This window comes from Rhinolophus sinicus, chromosome 14, assembly GCF_057876585.1.
Source record: "Rhinolophus sinicus isolate RSI-liver-muscle chromosome 14, RSI-T2T, whole genome shotgun sequence".
NCBI lineage: Eukaryota > Metazoa > Chordata > Mammalia > Chiroptera > Rhinolophidae > Rhinolophus > Rhinolophus sinicus.
The window spans coordinates 127187375-127208744 of NC_142514.1; the positions used below are offsets into that span (position 1 = coordinate 127187375).

Consider the following 21370-nt stretch of genomic DNA (forward strand, 5'->3'; position numbering starts at 1 on the left):
TCTGAGATTGTTTCTGATTAGTTTGCTCATTCATTCTTTTATTTAGAATCCATATATAAGTGAGATCATATGGTATTTGTCTTTTTCCATCGGACTTATTTCACTTAGCATAATGTTCTCTAGGTCCATCCATATCATTGCAAATGGTAAGATTTCATTCTTCTTTATGGCTGAGTAATATTCTATTGTATAAATGTACCACAGTTTCTTAATCCAGTCATCTACTGATGGGTTTTTCGGTTGTTTCCATGTCATGATACTTGTCTTATTAGGGAGACCACTTCATGGACAGTGTAGATGCCTGACCACTACAGTGTACACCTGAAGCTGAAGCTGAATAATAATGAATGTCAGCTATAATTTAACGTACATATGGTCACAGGATATGGAGTACAGCATAGGGAATAGAGTCAATGGAATTGTAACAGCTATATATGATGTCAGAGGGGTATTAGAGGGGGGGAGGGAGGTTATTTGTGAGGGGTGTAAATGTCTAACTATTACATTGTTTTGCACACCTAAAACTAATAAAAAATTTCAATTTTAAAATAAATAAATAAATAAATAAAATAAAACAGCATAGAACCTCATAATGGTTTTTTGACTGACAATATGGCTAGGCAGAACTATCAGGGCTGAAATGAGGTAGCAGCCATTTTGTAGCATACACACACCTTCTCCCAGTTATTCTATATACTTTAAGTGCTACTAGGAAAGGATTTTGCAGATGTAAGTAAAGTCCCTTATCTTTATTTTAAACTACAGAGCTCAAAGTAGCTTATCTTCATAGCTGTTGCCTGAGGGCAGGATGCTAATTAAACAAACACATAAGGGGTTCCTCTGTAATCCTCTCTAGAGATTCCAGAGTGGGGAAGTGTTAGGCAATCTAAAGCTCCACTATGTCTCTGAGAAAAAATGTGCACATGTCCAGGGCCCCTTGACATCCACCATTTTGTAAACTATAGAGTATCAAAGTTATAAAATGAAATCACTTTAATATCATTACTCCTAGAAATGTTTTATGAATATTTTGGGGAAAAAACATATTATTGTATTAATTAACTTGTGTTTCCATACTTCACGGAGGAAAGGAGGATACTAGAAAAAATGGTTAAGAATTGGAAAATAAAGTTCTTACAGTACTTTTCACCATACACAGACCAAATAAGAGTGGTTGTGCTTTTGGAATTTAAGATCTTTTTAAAAAAGCATGATTGTAAACACTTACAAGCATCATCCAGTTGAAATAGATATTCGGTGTGCTATATTTTGAAAGATTTAAAGGCCAGGTCATGATTCCCACTCTTTCCAAAGCCTCTGCATTCCCAAGCTGAGTGTTCGGTGGGAAAAGGAAGGGGAGGTGTCCAGATTTAATATCAAGTTGTGACAGAGTGGGGATATGAGTTACTCTTTAAAAAATGTTTTTTTGTTTTTTTTTAAATCTTTTATTGTTGTTTCTGCTTTGTTTCAATGCCAGTTATAAATTGACTTGGGTGAGCAGTGGTCTCTGAGCTAGGGCCATTCTCTACTGTCCCCCAGAGCTGGGTTCTGGAAGTCCAGGCAAAGAATCTCCTGTCCTGCTGTTGCTGGGAACCTTTGGGGGGCTTGATCTGGACTGTAAGGGGCAGAACGAATCTCTGTTCAAGAGTGGTGGCCAAGGTGTTTTTACATTAAAGTCTTACATTAAAATACAAAAATATACCAATAAATAAAATAAAGCACGTCCTACATGACAGAACATAATTAAACTAACTTCAGGTGAAATATTTCCATGTGTGGGGGCAGAGCCCCAGAAAGCAGTTTCCAGGCTCTCGGCCTCACATAGAAAGGTGCTGGCTCAGGTAGTAAATGGCCATCAACTGTGATTGGATGGCCATCAGCTGTGGCTAGTTGGCCGTCAACTGTAACCAGTGAGCCATTGGCCACTAATATAACTGCTGTGGCTACGCTAGCAGAAAGAGAAAAATGGGGGTTAGCAAGAAGATGGTGGCTGGGCTGGCAAGCGTGGATGGCGGGTTGCGGACAGTGTGGATCCAGCCTCCAGTGAGACTATAGTGCCGCCAGCAAGAATATAGTAGTATGACTCCCCTACCTATGGCTCCGTGGGTGTTCCTTTTTGGCCTCACCATATCCTGCGTTCTCTTGTGGGGAGCGGGAGCAGAGACCCCGCCTGGCACCCTGCACAACACCATGTGATCAGACATTTTCTAAAACTGTTAACTGGTGAAATAATCCTTTGTATCTTTCTGTAAATTAAAAATAAAAGTCCTTGATTTCGAGAAATTTAGATATAAAGAGGCATGTGAGTGTTCATCAGTTGTAAAATCACTACCCCTTGATTAGATTATGTTTGTAGAGGTTTGTTTAGGGTGATTAGCAAAGTTGTTACATTAACCCTTTCCCTTAGTTTGAAGAAACCCAATCATCCATTATTAAACCTATCTGAAGACGTCTGAAATGTAATCGCTTGGAAGAAATGGGTGTGGTCTTTAGAGACTCCATATAAGGAGATTCAGGGAGCCAAACTCATTCTTCTCCAGAACAATGTTTGGAACTCACCTAGCTGGGGACACTTTTGAAAGCTACCTTTACCACACGTGAAAGGTTCAATCTCTGAGCTGACTTCTTTGTGTTATTGCTTCTACAGCAAGCCTTGGAGAGACCATGGATATGCTCCTTAGCTGAGTACACAGTTGAACATAGAAAAGTTCCCGCAACTTTTTTAACAGATAACAAAAACATTTCCTAATTTTAATTTATCCGCAAACTGTGGTTGTTTTGTGAAATTACATCATTTGCAACTTAGTGAAAATGATTCCATTCCTGTTTAGTTTTCACATCTGGTGTGTATGTGTATTGGAATTAATATGGCAATTCATTTTAGTTAATCAGTTGCCTGTATACACAAGAGAGAAGACATTTCTAACATATAACTAGATAAGCATTCAATGATTTGAAAAATTATTGTATGAAAATGAAGTAAATATTTCTTTTAAAAAACATGAGTTTTTTTTACTTAAATTTTAAAGAAGCTTTAAAATAATTGGACAGCTAGAAAAGTGACACTGGTGGCCGTATGATAAATTTGAGGGACATCTGTATTTAGCTTGTATAGATAAGAACGTTTTTTTGGTTTTTTTTCAACACAAATTTTGAAAACCATGCTGTTTTTTTGGAGCTCATTAGGTACATTATATCTTGTCAAAATGTGAAGGGGTTCTTGGTAATCATTTTAAAGAATTGGAAGATATAGCCACTTTCTTTAATTTTGGTTTCATTGATTAGAGTAGCATAGATAATAATGAGAGGAGGGCAAATTCAATACATTGATATAATCGTGTACAAAGATTCAGGTTAAAATTTGAACCAATTTGACAACATTTACTTTCTTTATTAACTCTTCATGTATTCATATAGTGTTTTGTAAAAAAATACGGTTTTGGGATGTAGATTCTGATTGAGGTTAAAAAGGACAACCACAAAAAAAAAAAAAATGCTCCACAACTACATGAAATAAGGAAAGTAGAAGCTTAGTCAAATATCCTATGCTACATCAATGATTGACATAGAGCATTATGATTAATTTTTAGAATTTTCAGGACCCACCACCTGGAGCTATAAGTTGGGTCAAACTCCTGAAACTCAATCTACTTGGAAAAATTAAGACCTCAAAAAAACAGGTTCTTATTTATGATGGAGAAAACAGGCCAGGAAGTGGATAGTGTTGGTTCAAAACCAAGAAAGTTCTCTACAGAGATTGAGAGCTCTCCTATGTCTTGGTTTTCCATTTATGTCATAGGCAATACCAAGGTTGTTCTGCTCCAGACACAACATTATTGAGCCACAATCTGAGTCAAATTTTGCTTAGACCTTTGTGTATTCAGGGCAGAGGAATAAATGCCTGATTTTCTTCCCTTAGAAAAATGAACTCAGACATCTTACAAGCCTTCCAGGAAGAACTCACCTGTCTCATCTGCGTGAATTACCTTATAGACCCAGTCACCATGGGATGTGGGCACAGCTTCTGTTTGCCATGTCTCTCTGTTTCCTGGGAGAAAGCTGAGAGCCCTGCTCATTGTCCTCTGTGCAGGAACCACCACAGCAAAGTTGAAGACCAATATTCTTCTGAAAACTCTGGTGTCCATTGCCAGAAAAGCCAGTCTCTGGCAATTCCTGAGCTCTGAGGAACATATGTGTGCTTTACACAAAGAGACAAAGCAGATTTTCTGTGAAGATGAGAGGAGCCTGCTCTGTTTGCTCTGCTCCAGCTCTCAGGAGCATGAGGCTCACAGACACTGCTCCAGTGAAGAGGCTGCTGAGGAATCCCGGGTAAGTGATACCTCTGAGAGCACTTAGAAAGCTGGGGGGGGGGGGGGGGATGGTACAGCAAAGAGATGATAAGGATGTGAGGATCGTGATGATTAAATCCTCTTTACCCAATGCCAGTTACAATGATCAAGCTGTGAAGAAAATAAGGGTTTCTGCGATGTACATATTTACTAACACTGGGCAAAGAAGTAGGGTAGAGTAAATTGGAATTAGAATATACAAGCATCACTAGCTCCAAATTCTACGCAAGATGTCGCAGAATCTGAAAAGGAGCCATGCTAAATAAAATCACAATTTTACTGAGTGTCCCTTGACAAATGACTATATTTGTGGTTCTAAAGTCTTAATCATCTAAAATTGATCATTAGTGAGGGTGAATAGGTTAACGTGATGATCCTTCCAACTCTCCCTAAAGTACTTTTACCTAGCATCTATGATTTGGGGTCTGAAACATAAATCTATTTGCTTTTCTGATACTAAAATTTAGTTATTTTCCAGAACAAGCTGTCAAACCAAATGACATCATTATGGGAGAAGATCTAAGAAATCCAAAGAAATCTCAGTAAAGATGGTAGGTTATCTGACCATTGGATGGTTAGGATGAGACTGTATTTCCCTCTGAATCAGGTTGACACTGACATGCTAGAAACTTATCCATTAATAATTTGAACTGAAAGCATCATGAGTCATAAAGTTTTGTGAGAGGGTTAAACAAGAAGCTTTTCTGTTTTCAGCTTATGGTAGCATGACTCTTAGGACTTTTAAATTCTAATATATCAGTCACTTTGAAAAAGAACCATCAGAGATATGTAACCTGTCTCAGAAGGAGGCACATAGTGTGATTTGGACAACTCAGTAATCATTATTCAGGGTCTCGGGCAAAATTTCTTAGGTGTAAAATCAATCCCAGTTCTGAAGGATAAGTTAGATGTTAAAAATTCCACGATATTTCAAGCTGACATTTCTGTATGTCATACATTCTATTAACAGAAACTAAAGAGCATATCACTGAGAACTGCAGGTATTTCAGTCTGACTAGGACAATGAGCCCAGGGGGATAAAAAGGAACTTTGACCAGCAATTTAAGATTTACTCCTGTGATGGTGATAACTGATATTGTAGGGGCTATAGAACGGTATTTCTTCAGTAAGAGAAAGTGTAACAGGTTAGAGAGAGAGAGAGAGAGAGAGAGAGAATTGGGTAAAGAAAAAGACTGGGAATGGAGAATAAGAGAGAGAATCTATTACTGTTGGGAGGGAATATGTCATGGAGCCTGTGGCTTTAGATGGAGATTGGAAGCACATTCCATACAGAAAAGGAGGGCAGAAAAAGGGCTGGGAGGGTGGACATCAGTTTGAGGGCAGATGGTGAGAATTTCACGAAGATCATTTCTGATGGTTTGTAATCCTCAGAGTAAAATGCAACATTGCTGCTAAGAGGGAGAGGTCAAGCTTTGACACTAGAGAAGAATTCACAAACCTGAAGATCAGAATATTGTATATAATGTTTGCCTGTGGTCTTTTGGATTTGAGAGGATGAGTGTGAAGGAAATTATCAATGAGCAGCTTTTCTGCAGTTGTTTCAGAAACTCATGAAGCGGGTGGAAGTGGTTTGAGAGAAGAGTGGGATGGGTTGTTGGTATAGTTAAGAATGGAATATAAATAAAGGAAAGGAATGAGTTTGTGGTGTCTGACAAGTAGGAGGACATGAATTTAAAATATACGTAGCTTATTGGTAGACAACAAGAATCAGCAAACTAGATGCTGTTTAAGTGAAGGAGAATAGGTTGGCCTGAGCATGTGATCTAGGAAATCCATCTCCCTGCAGAGTTACGTGTATCGACATGAGCACTTCACAAGGTCTGCTTATCATGCACTGCGTGACGTTCTCCATCAGGAAGAAAAGCAACATGTAAAGAGCCTAGAAAAGGAAGGCTCAGAGATGTTTAAACAACTCAAGAAATGTCAAGCTGAAATGGTTGAGAAGAAGATAAGCCTAAGAGCAATGTATGAGGAGCTCGTGGACATGTGCCATAGACCAGATGCAGAGCTGCTCCAGGTAGGAACTGAGCACCTGTCTAGAAATATTTTATGTTATCAGAAGCCCACACCTTTGACTTCCATTATTTGGTAACAAAGATATATTTCTGTACCTCCTGCATCTATGGGGAGAAGGGGTCTATCCCAATGGGAAATTAGCGGCAACTCCTGACCTAACCATGAACAAGCAGGCTTTATAGAACTGCGATCATGGAGATTCCCCAGGGAATATTTCCCTGCTCAAAATCTCCTTTGGCAGCTTCCTTCACTGAACACTAGAAAGAAACAGTTTAATCATAGACGTTCAATGTTGGTCCATAATTGGGAAATGTGGAGACATGTGGTAAAAACTCTAGTATATTTCCTCATCCTGTTGGGATGACCTTGGTTTCATTTGCCATGAATTTGGGGCATGTTGCCCTTTGGGAAAAGCCTTAGGATGGACAAAGTCCACAGAGAGCTGAGGGTGGCAGCTATGCGCAGTCACACACTTGTCCTCTCTGCTCACCCTCAGGGTTCTAGTTCATCAAGAATTTAGATTCTAACAATATATTGTGCCAAGATTATCCTTATGGAGTAAAAGGAAAATGAATTTACAGGACAGCTTGGGTGGTGGTGATTAGTACTTTTCTGAAGTTCCCAAACCCTAAGACTGGTTGGCAGAATACACGATTTTTAAATGAATTCTAACCTTCTCTTTTCTTTCTTGACAGGAATTAGGAGATAAATTGACAAGGTAAGTTTCGTCTTCAGTGCTAACTGGGGCACATGAGGGCTGTGAGCGAGATCGAGCTACTTCTACCAAAGTGCAGACATCATTTCTTCGATTATGCCCAATTATTTTTGTATGCACATGTTGTGCATGTTTTACTGAATATGATTTCTTGTTCCCTTGATGAGAAGTTTGCCTTTTTCCTTTCTGTGGTAGAGGGAGCTACATATAGTTGGGCTCAATCAGCAGTTTCCAGAAGACCAGTCATTTATGATTTTAGATTTCAAAATCAGTAAGAATTAAAATGCAAAGATGAGGTTTTCCTAGACATCAGGTGACAAAGTCAATTACCTCTGAGAAATGGGGGTGGAAGCAGGCCAAGAAGAAAAGTGAGAGAGACTCCCTAAGAATGGTACAGTCCTATTCCACGATTGTGCAGAAAAAGATTTAAATGAAGAACGTTCAATTAAACGATGAGGACTTTTCTTGAACAATGTGTGGTTGAGAAGCCTTGGGCACCAGAAAGCATAATTGCACCTTCCTCCCTGTAGGAGTGAGCGGGTGCAGCTGCACGTGCTGCAGCCTCTGCAGCCACAACTGCCTGCGTGGCCCATCACTGGACTGGTGGACAGGCTCAACGGCTTCCGAGGTGAGTGTCGCACATTGGTGCGAACACCTGGCAGGGCCCTTCGAGAATGATTTGTATGGGTGATCTTTTCCTCTTTCTTACTCTTCATCATGTAGAGAAGAACAGCCTGCAAAGAGGCATTTGTGGTCCTACTTAGTCACATAGTCATTATACTAGGGAAAAAATAAAGTGAAAGCTGGTGTAACAGTACATGGGATCAGGATTATCAATTACTTATATATTTGATAGGTTACTTATAAAATGAAAATTAAGACATGCTTCAGAAAAGGTCTGTGGGAGTCCTAGAAGTATCATCACATGAAAGGTCAGTTGCTCGCTGAGCCATAGAAAACTGGATATTCAAAATATTCCAATTTCAACTAAGGGCAGTAAGTTAGATTTCTTTTTTTAAAGTTTTACTGTAAAGTTTCTGAGTCATAGAATGTGTAATGTATTTTTCAAATGCTATGATTAGGAAAAAGCAAATAAAAATTATTGTGGAAATCAAGAATTTATGAACAACAATGAAGTAAGTTGGTGATGAGGCCATATATCGAGCTCCATGGTAAACCTGAACCTGGAGGGTTAGTCTAGCAGAAAGCGGAAGTCTAGTCCTCATTTGGAACCAGCTATGAAAGGCAGACAATGATTAGTAGGAAAGCATTTCTCAGATGGCGTGTTTAGATTTTCTTCTTCAGTGTTAATTTGTTTACTTAAGTGGAATATTGTCATATCCTGGTAAATATGGCCCCATTTATTTGTTCTAAGATGTAATTTTTTTTTTTCTCCAGAGAAGGGGTCATGGAGTAAATTATATTGTTATGGATTTGGAGGCACAGGTGTCCAGCTTTTCAGGTGTCAAGAAAATAACCAGCTTCAAGTAGACATGACCTCCCTCTCCTTCTTGATCTCTGAATTTTTAGGAAGTTTTTCCCGTTGTAATTAGGTATGTGTTTCTTCAGGAAATATGCTGGCCCCATTTTAATCTAATATTTTCTAGTCAGACCTGCTCCTCTATTCTTGGATTTTTTTTTTTTTCTTCCTAGTGAGACACTAAGGAGACCCTTTCTCTCATAGATAATTTCATTTATAACATTAATTTTGACTAGAATATTCTCCTCTCTCCACAGTGGAAATCTCCTTCACCAATGAAATAACCAATCACAATATCAGGCTGCTTGATGACGTGAGAAGTCTGAGTTTTAGGGGTGACAGTCATTATGCATCTCAGGATCCTGGAACATGTAACTATTATGCTGCGTGGGGAGCCCAGGTCTTCACCTCTGCAAACACTATTGGGAGCTGCACGTGGAAGACTCTTGGGACTGGGCTGTAGGGGTCTGTAAGGAGTCCTGTGTAAGGAAGAATGGCACACTGATTGGGTCTCAGGACACATTTCTCCTTTTATGTGTGAAGGAGGATAATCGTTACACTCCCTGGACCACACCGCCCCAATGACTTGTCAGTTTGTAGAGAAACCTCTGGGAAGGGTTGGGGTGTGCCTTGATGCTGACAGCGGAAGTGGAAGTTTTGTGGGTGTTGCAAAGCATTCCCTCATTTCGGCATACCCCCATGGCATATTCAACTTCCCTGTCAGGCCTTTCATTTACACTGGCCACACATGAGCAGGGTTACATCAGGAAACTAATGGTTATCTGAGGGAGCACTTCTCGATTTGAAGCAAACCAGTGCTATTTTATTTCCTTTTAAGCTTGTTCTTGTAACCTCATTGTTATTAACTATAAAATTACTGTGAAATGAATAGTTTTGTTTGTTTTAGCGTCTTTACATTAAAATGATTTCTTTTTCCCATTATCCAGAATATATGGTGAGATTGCTCACCTCTCTACTGAGCTTGGAGTTATAAAAACATGAATGTGGGATTCTAAATTAAGAGATTGCACACTGGTACCTGGATGGACAAGATCACAGGAACCAAAGAGAAAGCCTAACTTAGACTCATGTGATGTATGGATACCTGCTTTTTGACTGAAAAGGCAGGCATGACTAATGGGTTTCAAAAGACAGACTTTCCAGTAAATATGCTGTGATATTTTCAGAAAACTTATTTTCAAGCACATTCAATATGAAAAATGAATTTATCATTTTAAAAGATGTGAATATAGGAGAGTATCTTTTTTGACTCTGCCAGAAGGGATTTCTTAGAGAAGAAACAAAAATGACAGTTAAAAAAGACAACCATCAATTAATTTAACTGCAACACATTTAAGGTTTCTGTTCTCAAAAGACACCAGAATGGAAGTAAAATTCTGAGAGAAAACTGTAACCCAAAACTAGTAAAGGATAAATGTACAAATCATCTCAACAACTCTTTGTATCTAAGAATAATACATACCACCCTTTTTCCTAAGGAAACAGTCTGAAACAATTACTTTAAGGCAGAGAAAAGAGAAATACATGTGAAATAATCTCAACTTCATTTGTAATTAGAGAAATAAAATTAAAATCACAATCACTACCATAAGAATTTTAAATATTAATATATGAAGTTTTGGTAATGACATGAAGCAACCCAAGATATTATTCCAAACTATGGAAGTGTGCGTTGGTACAACTCTGTTGAAAACCAACCTCTAGTAAAACTGAAGTTGTGCACAACACACTCCTGCATGAATAGTCTAGACTAGGGCAAGTTTTGTGCACATTGGGTGCAAAAGCGGTCACACTGTTGGATGTCACAAAAACAATAATTTAAAAAACCCTACAATTAAACTCAATTATATCACTTGTGAAATGGATAAATAAATTGAAGCACATTTCTGTGATAAAATATATAATAGAGTGAAAATGGATAAAATACACTTACGTATAAAAAACTGGATAAATCTCAGAAATTCCATGTTAAAACCAACAAAAAATCAGTAAAATACATATTCTATATTTCAAAACCTGCAAAAATCTACAATATATTATTGATTGTTATAGACATACATGGTAAATTATAAAGTGAAGCAAACATGCAAAACTACAACTTTTACAGAGTTGTTCCTCTGAGAGCCAGGGGAAACTGATAAGTCAGGAGGGGCACAGACTGGGCTTTAGAGTTAAGGATGATTTTGTTTTGATCGAAAACTGTGGTGAATATTTAAATTAAAATTATTATAGTAACGAGTGATTTTTTAATTTCTTTTTTTGTTTAGTTTCAGATAGACAAAAAAACAGAATCATTAGACATTTACACCCCCCACAAAATGACAATGCCTCCAAGTGTACTACCCATCTGACTCTGTACATAGCTATTACAATACCATTGACTATATTTCCTATGCTGTACTTTATGTATTTATATCCCATGACTATATACAGAGGATGCCAAAAAAACGTATACACATTTTGAGAGGAAAAAACCATATTAAGATTGTAATACTCAATATATACCAATAACAAAAGATGAATACAGGTCATGTGTATACATATTTTTGGCACCTCCAGTATATATATTTTATTTCTTAAAAAAGGATGGAATGCAGATGTTTATTAACTTATTTCTTTCCAATTGATACGTACCCCTTGTGTTTTTGTATCTATTAAGTACTGAATACAAATCAGTAGTACTGGAAGGTATCTATAATAAACCTAATAAACCCACAGCTGAGGCCCAGGTGCCCTTAGCGCGCCCTCTCAGCTCCTGGGCACTGCAGATTTCAAGAAGCGTGATCTTGCTCTCCTGGCTCCACACAGAGGCTTGGGCTTGAGGGGGATGGGAGGTGGTCCTGGAGGACTTAGGGGTCCAGGCAAGGTTTGGGTGCACTGGATGGCATCTTCCCCCCAACTTCACCACCAGACAGAAAGATGTGCAGGAGGATGGAGGGTAGCTACTCTGGAGTCTGGGATGTGGGATGCGGCTGGTGACTGTGCAGCCACCACTGGGGACAAAGTGCGGTCACACAGGGCATCAAGGGCATTGCATTTGAGCAGAACATGGATGCTGGTGCGTGGCAGCTCCACTCTTGCTCTCTAACAATTCACCGAGCTACAGCAGAGAGACTGGAAGAATTAGCTTCCAGCTCCCCATTGTGACATTACCTATTTGAAAAAAAAAAAATTCTTTTTCTCTTGTTCTGTCCTCAGCCGCCCTAACTACTGCATCTTCTGGACACATTCAGGACCACGGATCACACCTTCCCAAAGCCCCAGCACCCGCTGTACCCAGCACTATGCTAGGCCCTGGGCCATGGCTAGGGTCTCTCTAACTATCACAGAGGGGAAAAGAATGACTGGCGGTGACAGTGGAGATGTAAGGTTTAGGGCATGATGACAGTTTTGAAGGCTGTAGGTCACTACTTGTATGTTCCCAGAATGACTTCTTGAGGGAAATGGCTTCAGGCACATGGGGTACAGTGGGGGATGGTCCCCACCCAAGAAAGCCACTGACATCTGGGAGATGCACTTAAAGACTTTCCCACCTTGGATAGCACTCAGGAGTCACCAGAGATGGGCAATACTCTTCTCTGAAAGTGGTCGGCAGTGCCTGGCACTTCTGGCTTGAAAGCTCCTAAAGCACTGGGTAGGGAAGGTGATTCCTCACGGACTAAATGGATGGGAGAATCGAAAACCTGGGGTAATCTCAGATGATGCAGGATTGTGATGGGGCAAGATCCTGTGCTTCCTGACCCCGTCTTCCTTCATGGCCTGACATCTGACCCCTTGGACCTAAAGGTGCCCCCTTTCCCAGTTCCTCCAGACTGAAGGCAGTGCCCCCACCCCCCGCCATGGCCATAGGTGCCCATGCCACCCCCACCGCTCTGCCGTTTTAATGTGGCCACACAGTGCTTTTTGTGACTAGGTCTGGCCCAGGGATGGAGAAAAACAAGAAAAAAATGGAACCTTCCCCCACACTTTCATGTTTGCAGTTTCCTCTTTCCTGATCCTGTGGCTGGAAAGAGAGGGCCTCCTAAAGCTTTTCTGTGAGCTCCTGCTGTGTGGTTCTGAGACTGGGGCTTTCCTGGTCCTGGGGTGAAAGCCAGTGAAGAAAAGAGCCCTAGGAAAACCAGTTTTCTGTCACTCAGTACTTTTAGGTTATAATTTTTTAGGCTGACTGCTTTTTCTTCTTATAGGGGGATGTAACTCTGGATCCTGATACAATATGACTTGAGAATTTGAGGGTCATGAGGTTTTTAAGGCCATAAAATTCCTAGACATTCAGGGATATGTTGTTTGGGGAAATCAGGCCTTTTCCTGAAGCAGGAATTATTGGAAGGAACATCTGTAAAAATCTTGGATGAGATGTGTAAGAACACTTTTGTGTGACTTTTATTTTTGAACTCAGAGAAAGGGATAATTCATCTCTGAATCTACAGTAGTCGGCAGAATGACTTCAGTAGTTGGCAGCTGACTCAAGTCTATAGATTCAGAACCACAGTGGATACCGATGAAGAAGGTCTTAGTGACCAAGAGGACAGGAAGTCCTCAGAATTCCAGAAATGCTAGGGAGGTCACTAGACCTTGGACGTGGTCCAGATGGATTGTTTTGGGCCAAACATTTCTATTTATTAAGAGCAGAGTGTCCTCTATTAATATGTGGATAAATGAAAGAAAACGTGTGAATTGGCTCCATGCCCTGTCCTGTGTGAGCTGCTGTGGGGCAGAGAGAAGCAAGAGGCAGAGAAAGAAAACCTGGAGCGTTTTCAAGATATGCATCAGCCCAGACACTTGTGTCCGGTGCACTAGGCTGGTTTGCAAACATTAAAAAGAGCTAACAACGGACGTCCAATGTACAAAGAAAAGGCCGATGCAAAAAGACAGTCAACTTTCCTCCCCCCCAAATTAGAGATAATGACAGGAAAATATATATATACTTCTGGTAAGGCTAGGACTGAAGCTCTCCACAAAAATTGCCAATATTACATGTCATTCACTTCCTTTTTCATAACAGTCTCCATTTCTCACAAAATTTCTACTGCACAAAATCCTGGTTTGTAGGAGTAGATAAAAAAGGATTACGTAAAATGAAAGGTAAGACTATTGATACTGAAGAAAGATAGTCTGGGGAATTCCGAGGCCAGGAGGCATAACTTTATTATACAATAAATGAATTTTAAGTAGTGCAGAAAGGAAAACTTGCAGTATTTCTGTCTGTGATAAAATAAGACAAGTAAGCACCAAAACTTCAAAAAAGTTATAAATATTGGCTTTAGAAAGATATTCATCACAGGACCTTTTTGTCACAATATATTTTCAATTTCTCAAGAAATAAATCCAGGCCAATTCCCTACAAATATCAAGGAAGTGGAGACAGATTGCTAAACCAGAAACACTGAGGTTTTATTCCATCCATCAATCAATGCAATATTTCCTGGTGAATTGAGGATTTACTGTATATGTGTTGCACTCACAAGTTTACTGCCTTTTCTACCTTAATTAAGCAGTTATCATCCACCATGGATGTAACTTTGTAGTTTGAGGTGCTACTGTAAAGCTGGCATTAATTTAATTTCCTTCCTCACAATTTCACAAATAGAAGATTCATTGTTACTGTAGATCTTAGGAACCTCACCATATGACGGTTTTTTCTTCATTACTAAGTCACAAACTTTCACCTTTTCACTTAAAGAAAACACTTTCCAGCTTCTCTTTGGTATATTTGAATTGCCAGCATCACGCCTTGTGCTTTGGGTCATTATTAAATAAAACAAGAGTAACTTGAACAGAAGCACTAGGATACTGGGTCTGAAAAGAGGAAACTAAGTGACTAATGGGTGGGTTGTGTATAGAGTGTGGATAGGCTGCCCAAAGGGGTCATTCAGGTCACTGGGGGGGCAGAGCGGGATGGGGAGAAATTTCATCGCCGTACTCAGAATAGCACAAAATGTAACCGTTATGAATTTTTCATAATATTATGTTTGGTTTGCAATGACCATGGAGAACCGAAACCCCAGAGAGGGAAACTGCTGAATTAAGTATGGGGAACTACAACAATTCAGTTTTCAAGCTAATGATGCGAATGTGCCGAAAGAATGCTAGATAACGGGTGGTTGTTCGATGTAGTGGAAAGAGTGTTTTTAGTTTTCCTTTCTTGGAGGCTGTCTCTGCCAGGTAGTACCTGGCATTATGGGTCAGGAGTTTGACTGCACTGCGTTGATAAATGGAATGAGGATGACTCTCTCTTTCAAGAAATATCAAGAAAGAAATGCATGCAGATTCAGACAACCAAATATAAGAGGTAGTGTTGGGTTGATGCAATTAGGATTAAAAGATAGTTTCTTAAAAGTAGTTCTTATTTGGGGGGTTCATTTATATTAAGGTGTGAAGTTCTTATTTGGGGGCTCATTTATATTAAAAAACACAAGATGGTGGATTACAAAGGTTAACTCCAGGCAAGATTTCTTCCCAGAGATTGGGTGTGGCAGTTTGTTTAAATACGTTTAAACAGGTTTCACTTCAACCAATGGCATCAGGGTATGTTTTCCACTCTGCAAAAATCCAATCATGCACACCAACACTTTTTCAAAGATTTGGTAACTGAATCAGTTGAGTGATTCAGAGTAATGGGTGTGGTCTTCAGAGTATTTAAAACCTTGTGCAAAGAACCAAGTTCATTCTACTCCAGGATCCTTTGGAGTTGGCTGGGTTGTGGAGACCTCTGTAGTTTACTGCTACCAGGAGCTGAGCACCTAATCCTTGAACTGAATTGAACAGAATTCCTGATTCAACAAGAATGGAAAAATACATTATTACCCACAGGTAAGTACTCCATCTACTTTAAAGCAATTTCTGCTCTCTTCTCTTAAAAATAAGAACTTTCATCCATATGTCTGTTTGTTTAGGTCGTTCCCAAGGAATTTAGTAGTAGAAATGATGTCATTACTTTAAACTTACTCCATCACATAGGTGCAATCTCTCTTCTTTCTATATATTTTATAAATTAATAAATATATAGATAACAGGATTATTTTTCCTGTTATTATTATTTTGTGTAACTTGATTGCTCATTTATAATTGTGATGGTACAGAAGATAATTGCCACCAGGTAGCTTGCAGTTTTTTGGGTCGTAAAATAATTATATACTAATTGTGTTCTTTTACCACGATGTTAATTCACCTATCCATGTCTATCAAGCTATTCACATTACGCTATCTCTATGTATGTGTTTATGTACATGTTTGTATATCAGGTCTATACAGAATGCTGCTCTATTCAATGAAATGAAATTATTCAAGAAAAACTCATTGTTAAGTTGAGTGTTGAAAACGATGTCTCTTCAATTTTCATTTTCAGACTTTAGATTTTAGTTTTCAGAGTCAGATTAAAGGAAGCACTTCATGGCTTCTTTGGGAAGTGTTTGGGAACTAAAGATAGCTACAGAAAACTGATTCTTTCATACAAGTGTGTGTTAGATATGGGAAGGTGTTCTGAATTCACCTGGTATAAGAACAAAAAATCTGTATTGTAACCAAATTCATTTATTTTAAAACAATTGTCATTTGCTGCCCTCAAAATTTTGATTTGAGGAACACATCTTTTCATCTAGATAAGGAGTGTAATTCAAAATGAGTATATTGCTAATCTCTTTATGTTAGTTTCTCAAATGCATCAGGGCTGATATAGGAGATAAATTGTTTTGAAAATTTCAAAATGAAGGTAGTAGGTAAGGAATGAACAAACTGTAAATCACTTTGTTTACATTTAATTAATATTTTGCATTAAAAATAAGGTAGAATGTGAGGAGAGGATATTCTTAATGAAATATGTTAGGCCATTAAAACAAGTAAATTTGGTTGTGTGAATTGAGAGTATTTATTTGTAACATGACTGTGTAACCAAAGGTAAAACATTAGGTGATTCTCTCCTCTGTTTCCATAGCACACTACACATTCATCCTTTACAAAAATTTCCTTTAAAAATATTCTTTATATCATCTATCAAACTCTGAGTCACTGAGTACCAGGTTATTGTCTTACTTACTGTATCTTAGATTACTGTCAGTACAGTTTAGAGATCAGAAAATTTTGCTTGATTTAATGTCACCCTAAATGTAACACTAAACCCTAGTTTTTTTAATTTAATGTCACCCTAAATGTAAAACCCTAGCTTTTTTTTAATTTAATGTCACCCTAAATGTAACACTAAAGCTTAGTTTTTGATTTAATGTCACCCTAAATGTAACACTAGTTATTTTTTTATTTAATGTCACCCTAAATGTAACACTAAAGCTTAGTTGTTTTGTTTTTTCCTACCAGTACTATCTATATTTGAGTACTGAATTACTTATTCAATGAGTGCTTTTTAGACAAGTCACTCATTTCACTCACATTGTCAATTTCCTCATTATAAAGTGTTGGTAAAAATAGAAAATGAGTTAATAGTACTGTTGAGAAGATTAAAAATAGATAATCTGGATAAGAAGAGTTAATCCAAAGCCTAGAATTAGTAAACAGTAAGTGTTAGCTTCTATTATCGTTTTGTTTTATTATTATTTTTTTCTAGTATATTACTACTAATAATTTTTTTAATTTATTTTTTAAATTTATTGGGGTGACAATTGTTAGTAAAATTACATAGATTTCAGGTGTACAATTCTGTATTACATCATCTATAAATCCCATTTTGTGTCCACCACCCAGAATCAGTTCTCCTTCCATCACCATATATTTGATCCCCCTTACACTCATCTCCCACCCCCCACCCCCCTTACCCTCTGGTAACCACTAAACTATTGTCTGTGTCTATGAGTTTCTGTTTCTCACTTGTTTGTCTTGTTCTTTTGTTGTTTTTGGTTTATATACCACATATCAGTGAAATCACATGGTTCTCTGCTTTTTCTGTCTGACTTATTTCGCTCAGCATTACACTCTCAAGAGCCATCCATGTTGTCACAAATGTTCATATATCATCTTTTCTTACCGCCGAATAGTATTCCATTGTGTATATATACCACAACTTCTTTATCCATTCATCTATTGAAGGACATTTTGGCTGTTTCCATGTCTTGGCCACCGTAAACAAAGCTGCAATGAACATTGGAGCACACATGTCTTTATCTCTAAATGTTTTCAGATTTTTTGGGTAGATACCCAGGAGAGGGATTGCTGGGTCATATGGTAATTCTATTTGTAATTTTTTGAGGAACCTCCACACTGCCTTCCATAACGGCTGCACCAACCTGCATTCCCACCAACAGTGTATGAGGGTTCCTTTTTCTCCACAGCCTCTCCAACACTTGTTACTATTTGTCTTGTTGATGATAGCCATTCTGACTGGGGTGAGGTGATATCTCATTGTGGTTTTTATTTGCGTTTCTCTGATGATTAGTGATGTTGAGCATTTTTTCATGTCTATTTGCCATTTGTATGTCCTCTTTGGAGAAATGTCTCTTCAAGTCCTCTGCCCATTTTTCAATTGGGTTGTTTGCTTTTTTGTTGTTGAGTTACATGAGTTCCTTGTATATTCTGGATATTAGCCCCTTATCGGAGGCACTATTTGCAAAAATCTTCTCCCATTCAGTTGGTTGCCTCTTTATTTTGTCAATGGTTTCTTTTGCTGTGCAGAACTATTATCGTTTTAATGTTATCATTGGCGTTAATGTTATCAATCAAGAAACAATTATATTCACAATGAATTCTTGGCCAGTCTCCCATCCATTCTACACAGGGCTAATCTACATTTTCTTCCTGTCCCTCAAATTACCTCATCATTTTAGACACGTTTGAGTAAATGGATTATGTTCTATATCAAAATGTTTGGCCATCAATCAGAAGTCTATAAATCTCACATGTTTTTGTTGATAAATATCTGTGGGTATTGTTACCTCATTGCTACCCATTTTTCAAAGAGGTATCTTAAAGCTGATTTTATTACAGTTCAATAAAACAACCATTTCACTTCATATCTATCTTGGAACAAAAATAAGTTTTCAGTCTTGGAAACATGCAGCCCCTCCCATTCAATTTCTCAAACTACAGAAGATAACAGTAAACTATTGAGTCATAATTTATGGTAACTAAAAACATGTTTTTCTGTTGTTGTTTTTTTTTGTGTGTTTTTTAATATATTACTTGATGGTAATAAAGTGAATTTATAAAAATAATCCTTGGGTGACACTGTTTTACACAATGGTTTTCACATTTAATCACTGAGAAAAGAATAAGGATCATTATTTTAGGAGAAATATGACCCACACTCTTTGGCTGGGGATGAAACCTGAACAGCTGATTCCCAGGTCTGTGGAGAAGAGAGGACATAAATGAAGCTGGAATTGTAGCAGGGAGCTGGACCTCTGAGGGGAAGGCTTTATTTGACAAATCGATACGTTCATTGAAGAGCATGAGGACTCTCTGTTCCTCAACATTCTCTTTCTGTTACAAGCAATACCTACCTGTCCTGCTACATACACCTGCGTGACTGTATGGACAGGAAGTAAATAATACTTCTCGCGCCCCTGAGTATTTTTAATGGTTTTGAAAATGCACTTCTTTCAATGCCCATAATGAAATAATTTTCTTTTCTCTCCACAGAAACATGGATTCCAACATCATCCAGAATGAATTCATCTGCTTTATATGCAAGAATTATTTCATAGACCCTGTCACTATAGGCTGCGGGCACAGCTTTTGTATGCCTTGTCTCTGTATCTCCTGGGAGGAAGCCCCACATCCTCCTCGCTGCCCTGTGTGCAGAGAAATATCACCTCAAATGAACTTTAAAACCAACATTGTTTTGAAGACACGGACATTCCTTGCCAGACGGGCAAGACTCCTCCACTTACCAACCTCTGCAGTACAGATGTGTCAGGTACACAAGCAAACAAAGAAGTTCTTCTGTGAAGTTATCAAGGACCTGCTCTGTGTGCTCTGCAGTAAGTCTAAGGAGCACGTGGCTCACAGGCACTGTTCCATTGATTGGGTCGCTGAGGAATACCGGGTAAGTGATGGCCGTGAGAGAAGCCGGGCATTGTCTGTCAGAGAGATTACAAAAAAGAAAGGGAAGATAATCATCATGTAACGTATCAAGCAGATCTTAATTAGCATTATGTGCAAGGCACTAGGATAAACTATGAAAAAAGGGATGTTCTCAGTCTTAGAGCTCTTACGTTTTTACGCTTTGAGGTTGATGGTGATGATGATGGGGATCATGGTTGGAACTGCGATAATTCATTGTAAAACCGGGGTGGACAGATTTGTGAATTTCGGTGATGATTATTGGCCATTTTAACCATGATTGCAGAAAGCTTAATCTAGTGGTGTCTATTTAGAAACACTGTCTTCTAGCTAAACTGATAGGATAGTAGGAGGTAAGAACTACGAATAGGAAGCCTAACATCTGAGACACGATTTACTTAATGAAAATTGATTACGTGACATAAAGTTTGAGGGCCAGTTTCCTCCATGGTGAAACATCCTTTCCAACTATAGGTTGTTTCCATGATTATAAAATACTTGACAATCAGACTTAACAATAGAAATGCACTGGTTCTTACCCCTACTTAGTTATTATTGATCTTACATCCCCAGCCCCTCTCTTTAGCAGGATTTGAATATTTCAATATCAGCTTCTCTGATACTCACATTCATTTTTCTTTGCAGCAAAGGCTCCTGGAGCAAATGAGGTGTGTGTGGAAAAAGACAAAAGAAAATCAAAGAAATCTTAACAGAGAGACCAGCAAAATGGAAACGTGGGAGGTAAGCAAGAGATTCTATTTCCTTCAGCACCAGTTCGGTGCATACAATAACTATACACTAAGAGTGGCTGATGAATAGCAAAATGGTTTCCTCTAATCATAGACAGAGAAGTATGTCCCTTTGTCAGGATATCTAACTAAAATCAAAGTATATAGCTAAAATATTTTATTTCCTGGGTAACACCATAACACAGCAATGAGTATAGAAAAATTACTATCAGCATGGGGTACTATAATTAATGGATGAGATAAACACAGGGTTCTCCAAAGTAAAGAAATCCAGGCATGTTCAGGAAGATATTCTCTGATTATGATGATGGTAAAGGACAATTTGAAATTGGAAATTCATGGGGATACCAGGTGGTAACTGAGAGATGAAGACTAGAAACAGGAAGCATGAGGAAGTGGGGATTCTACAAAGTTTATATTGTTAACACATGTATCATAAGAGGCAGTGCTGAGACACATAGCTGGAAATGTGATGGAGGTCAGTTCCAATGAGACCCACACGCATGGCTGAGGAATTGGATCTATCGCATATTGATTCAAAAACATGAATTCAACACCACTAACAGGAGAGGTGAACGAAAGTACACCCATATTGGTGAAGTAAAGACTTCCTGGTGGAAATGTAGGAACAAAGAATATTACAGACACTTCTCAGTACCAATGAGGAATCAAAACAGGGCTGTGTGAATGACAAGGGGATATAAGAAACCTATCTTGATTATTTAGAGGTGATATCCTTAAAGATATAAGGATATCAGGATACACATTTGTAAGTTAAAGGTATAACTTCCAAATTTTTTCTTTGAAATATGGAGTGCCTACTGTGTCTTAGTTCTGTTCTAAGCCAATATAGAAATAGACAAAAGGAACAGATTTCTTTGCACTCAAGGAGCTTATGAAGTAGTGGGGTGGAGTGACAGCCAACAAGTCAAAATACAAAATGCATAGTTGATGCACTGTGATAAGTACTTTTGAGAAAAAGTCTACAGCAGGAAAGTTAAAGAAAAGACTCACC

The 21370-nt window shown here is 38.4% G+C and overlaps 1 protein-coding gene across 1 annotated transcript; it reads left to right on the forward strand.

The window, feature by feature from the left end:
• The first annotated feature begins 3923 nt into the window (after positions 1-3923).
• Positions 3924-9333, forward strand: LOC109451369 (tripartite motif-containing protein 43-like). Its single transcript, XM_088789880.1, is given in 9 exon segments — positions 3924-4108; positions 4110-4329; positions 4828-4923; positions 6157-6387; positions 7082-7104; positions 7632-7729; positions 8839-8991; positions 8994-9151; positions 9154-9333. Coding segments are annotated over 9 exon segments (1344 nt in total).
• The last annotated feature ends 12037 nt before the right edge of the window (positions 9334-21370 follow it).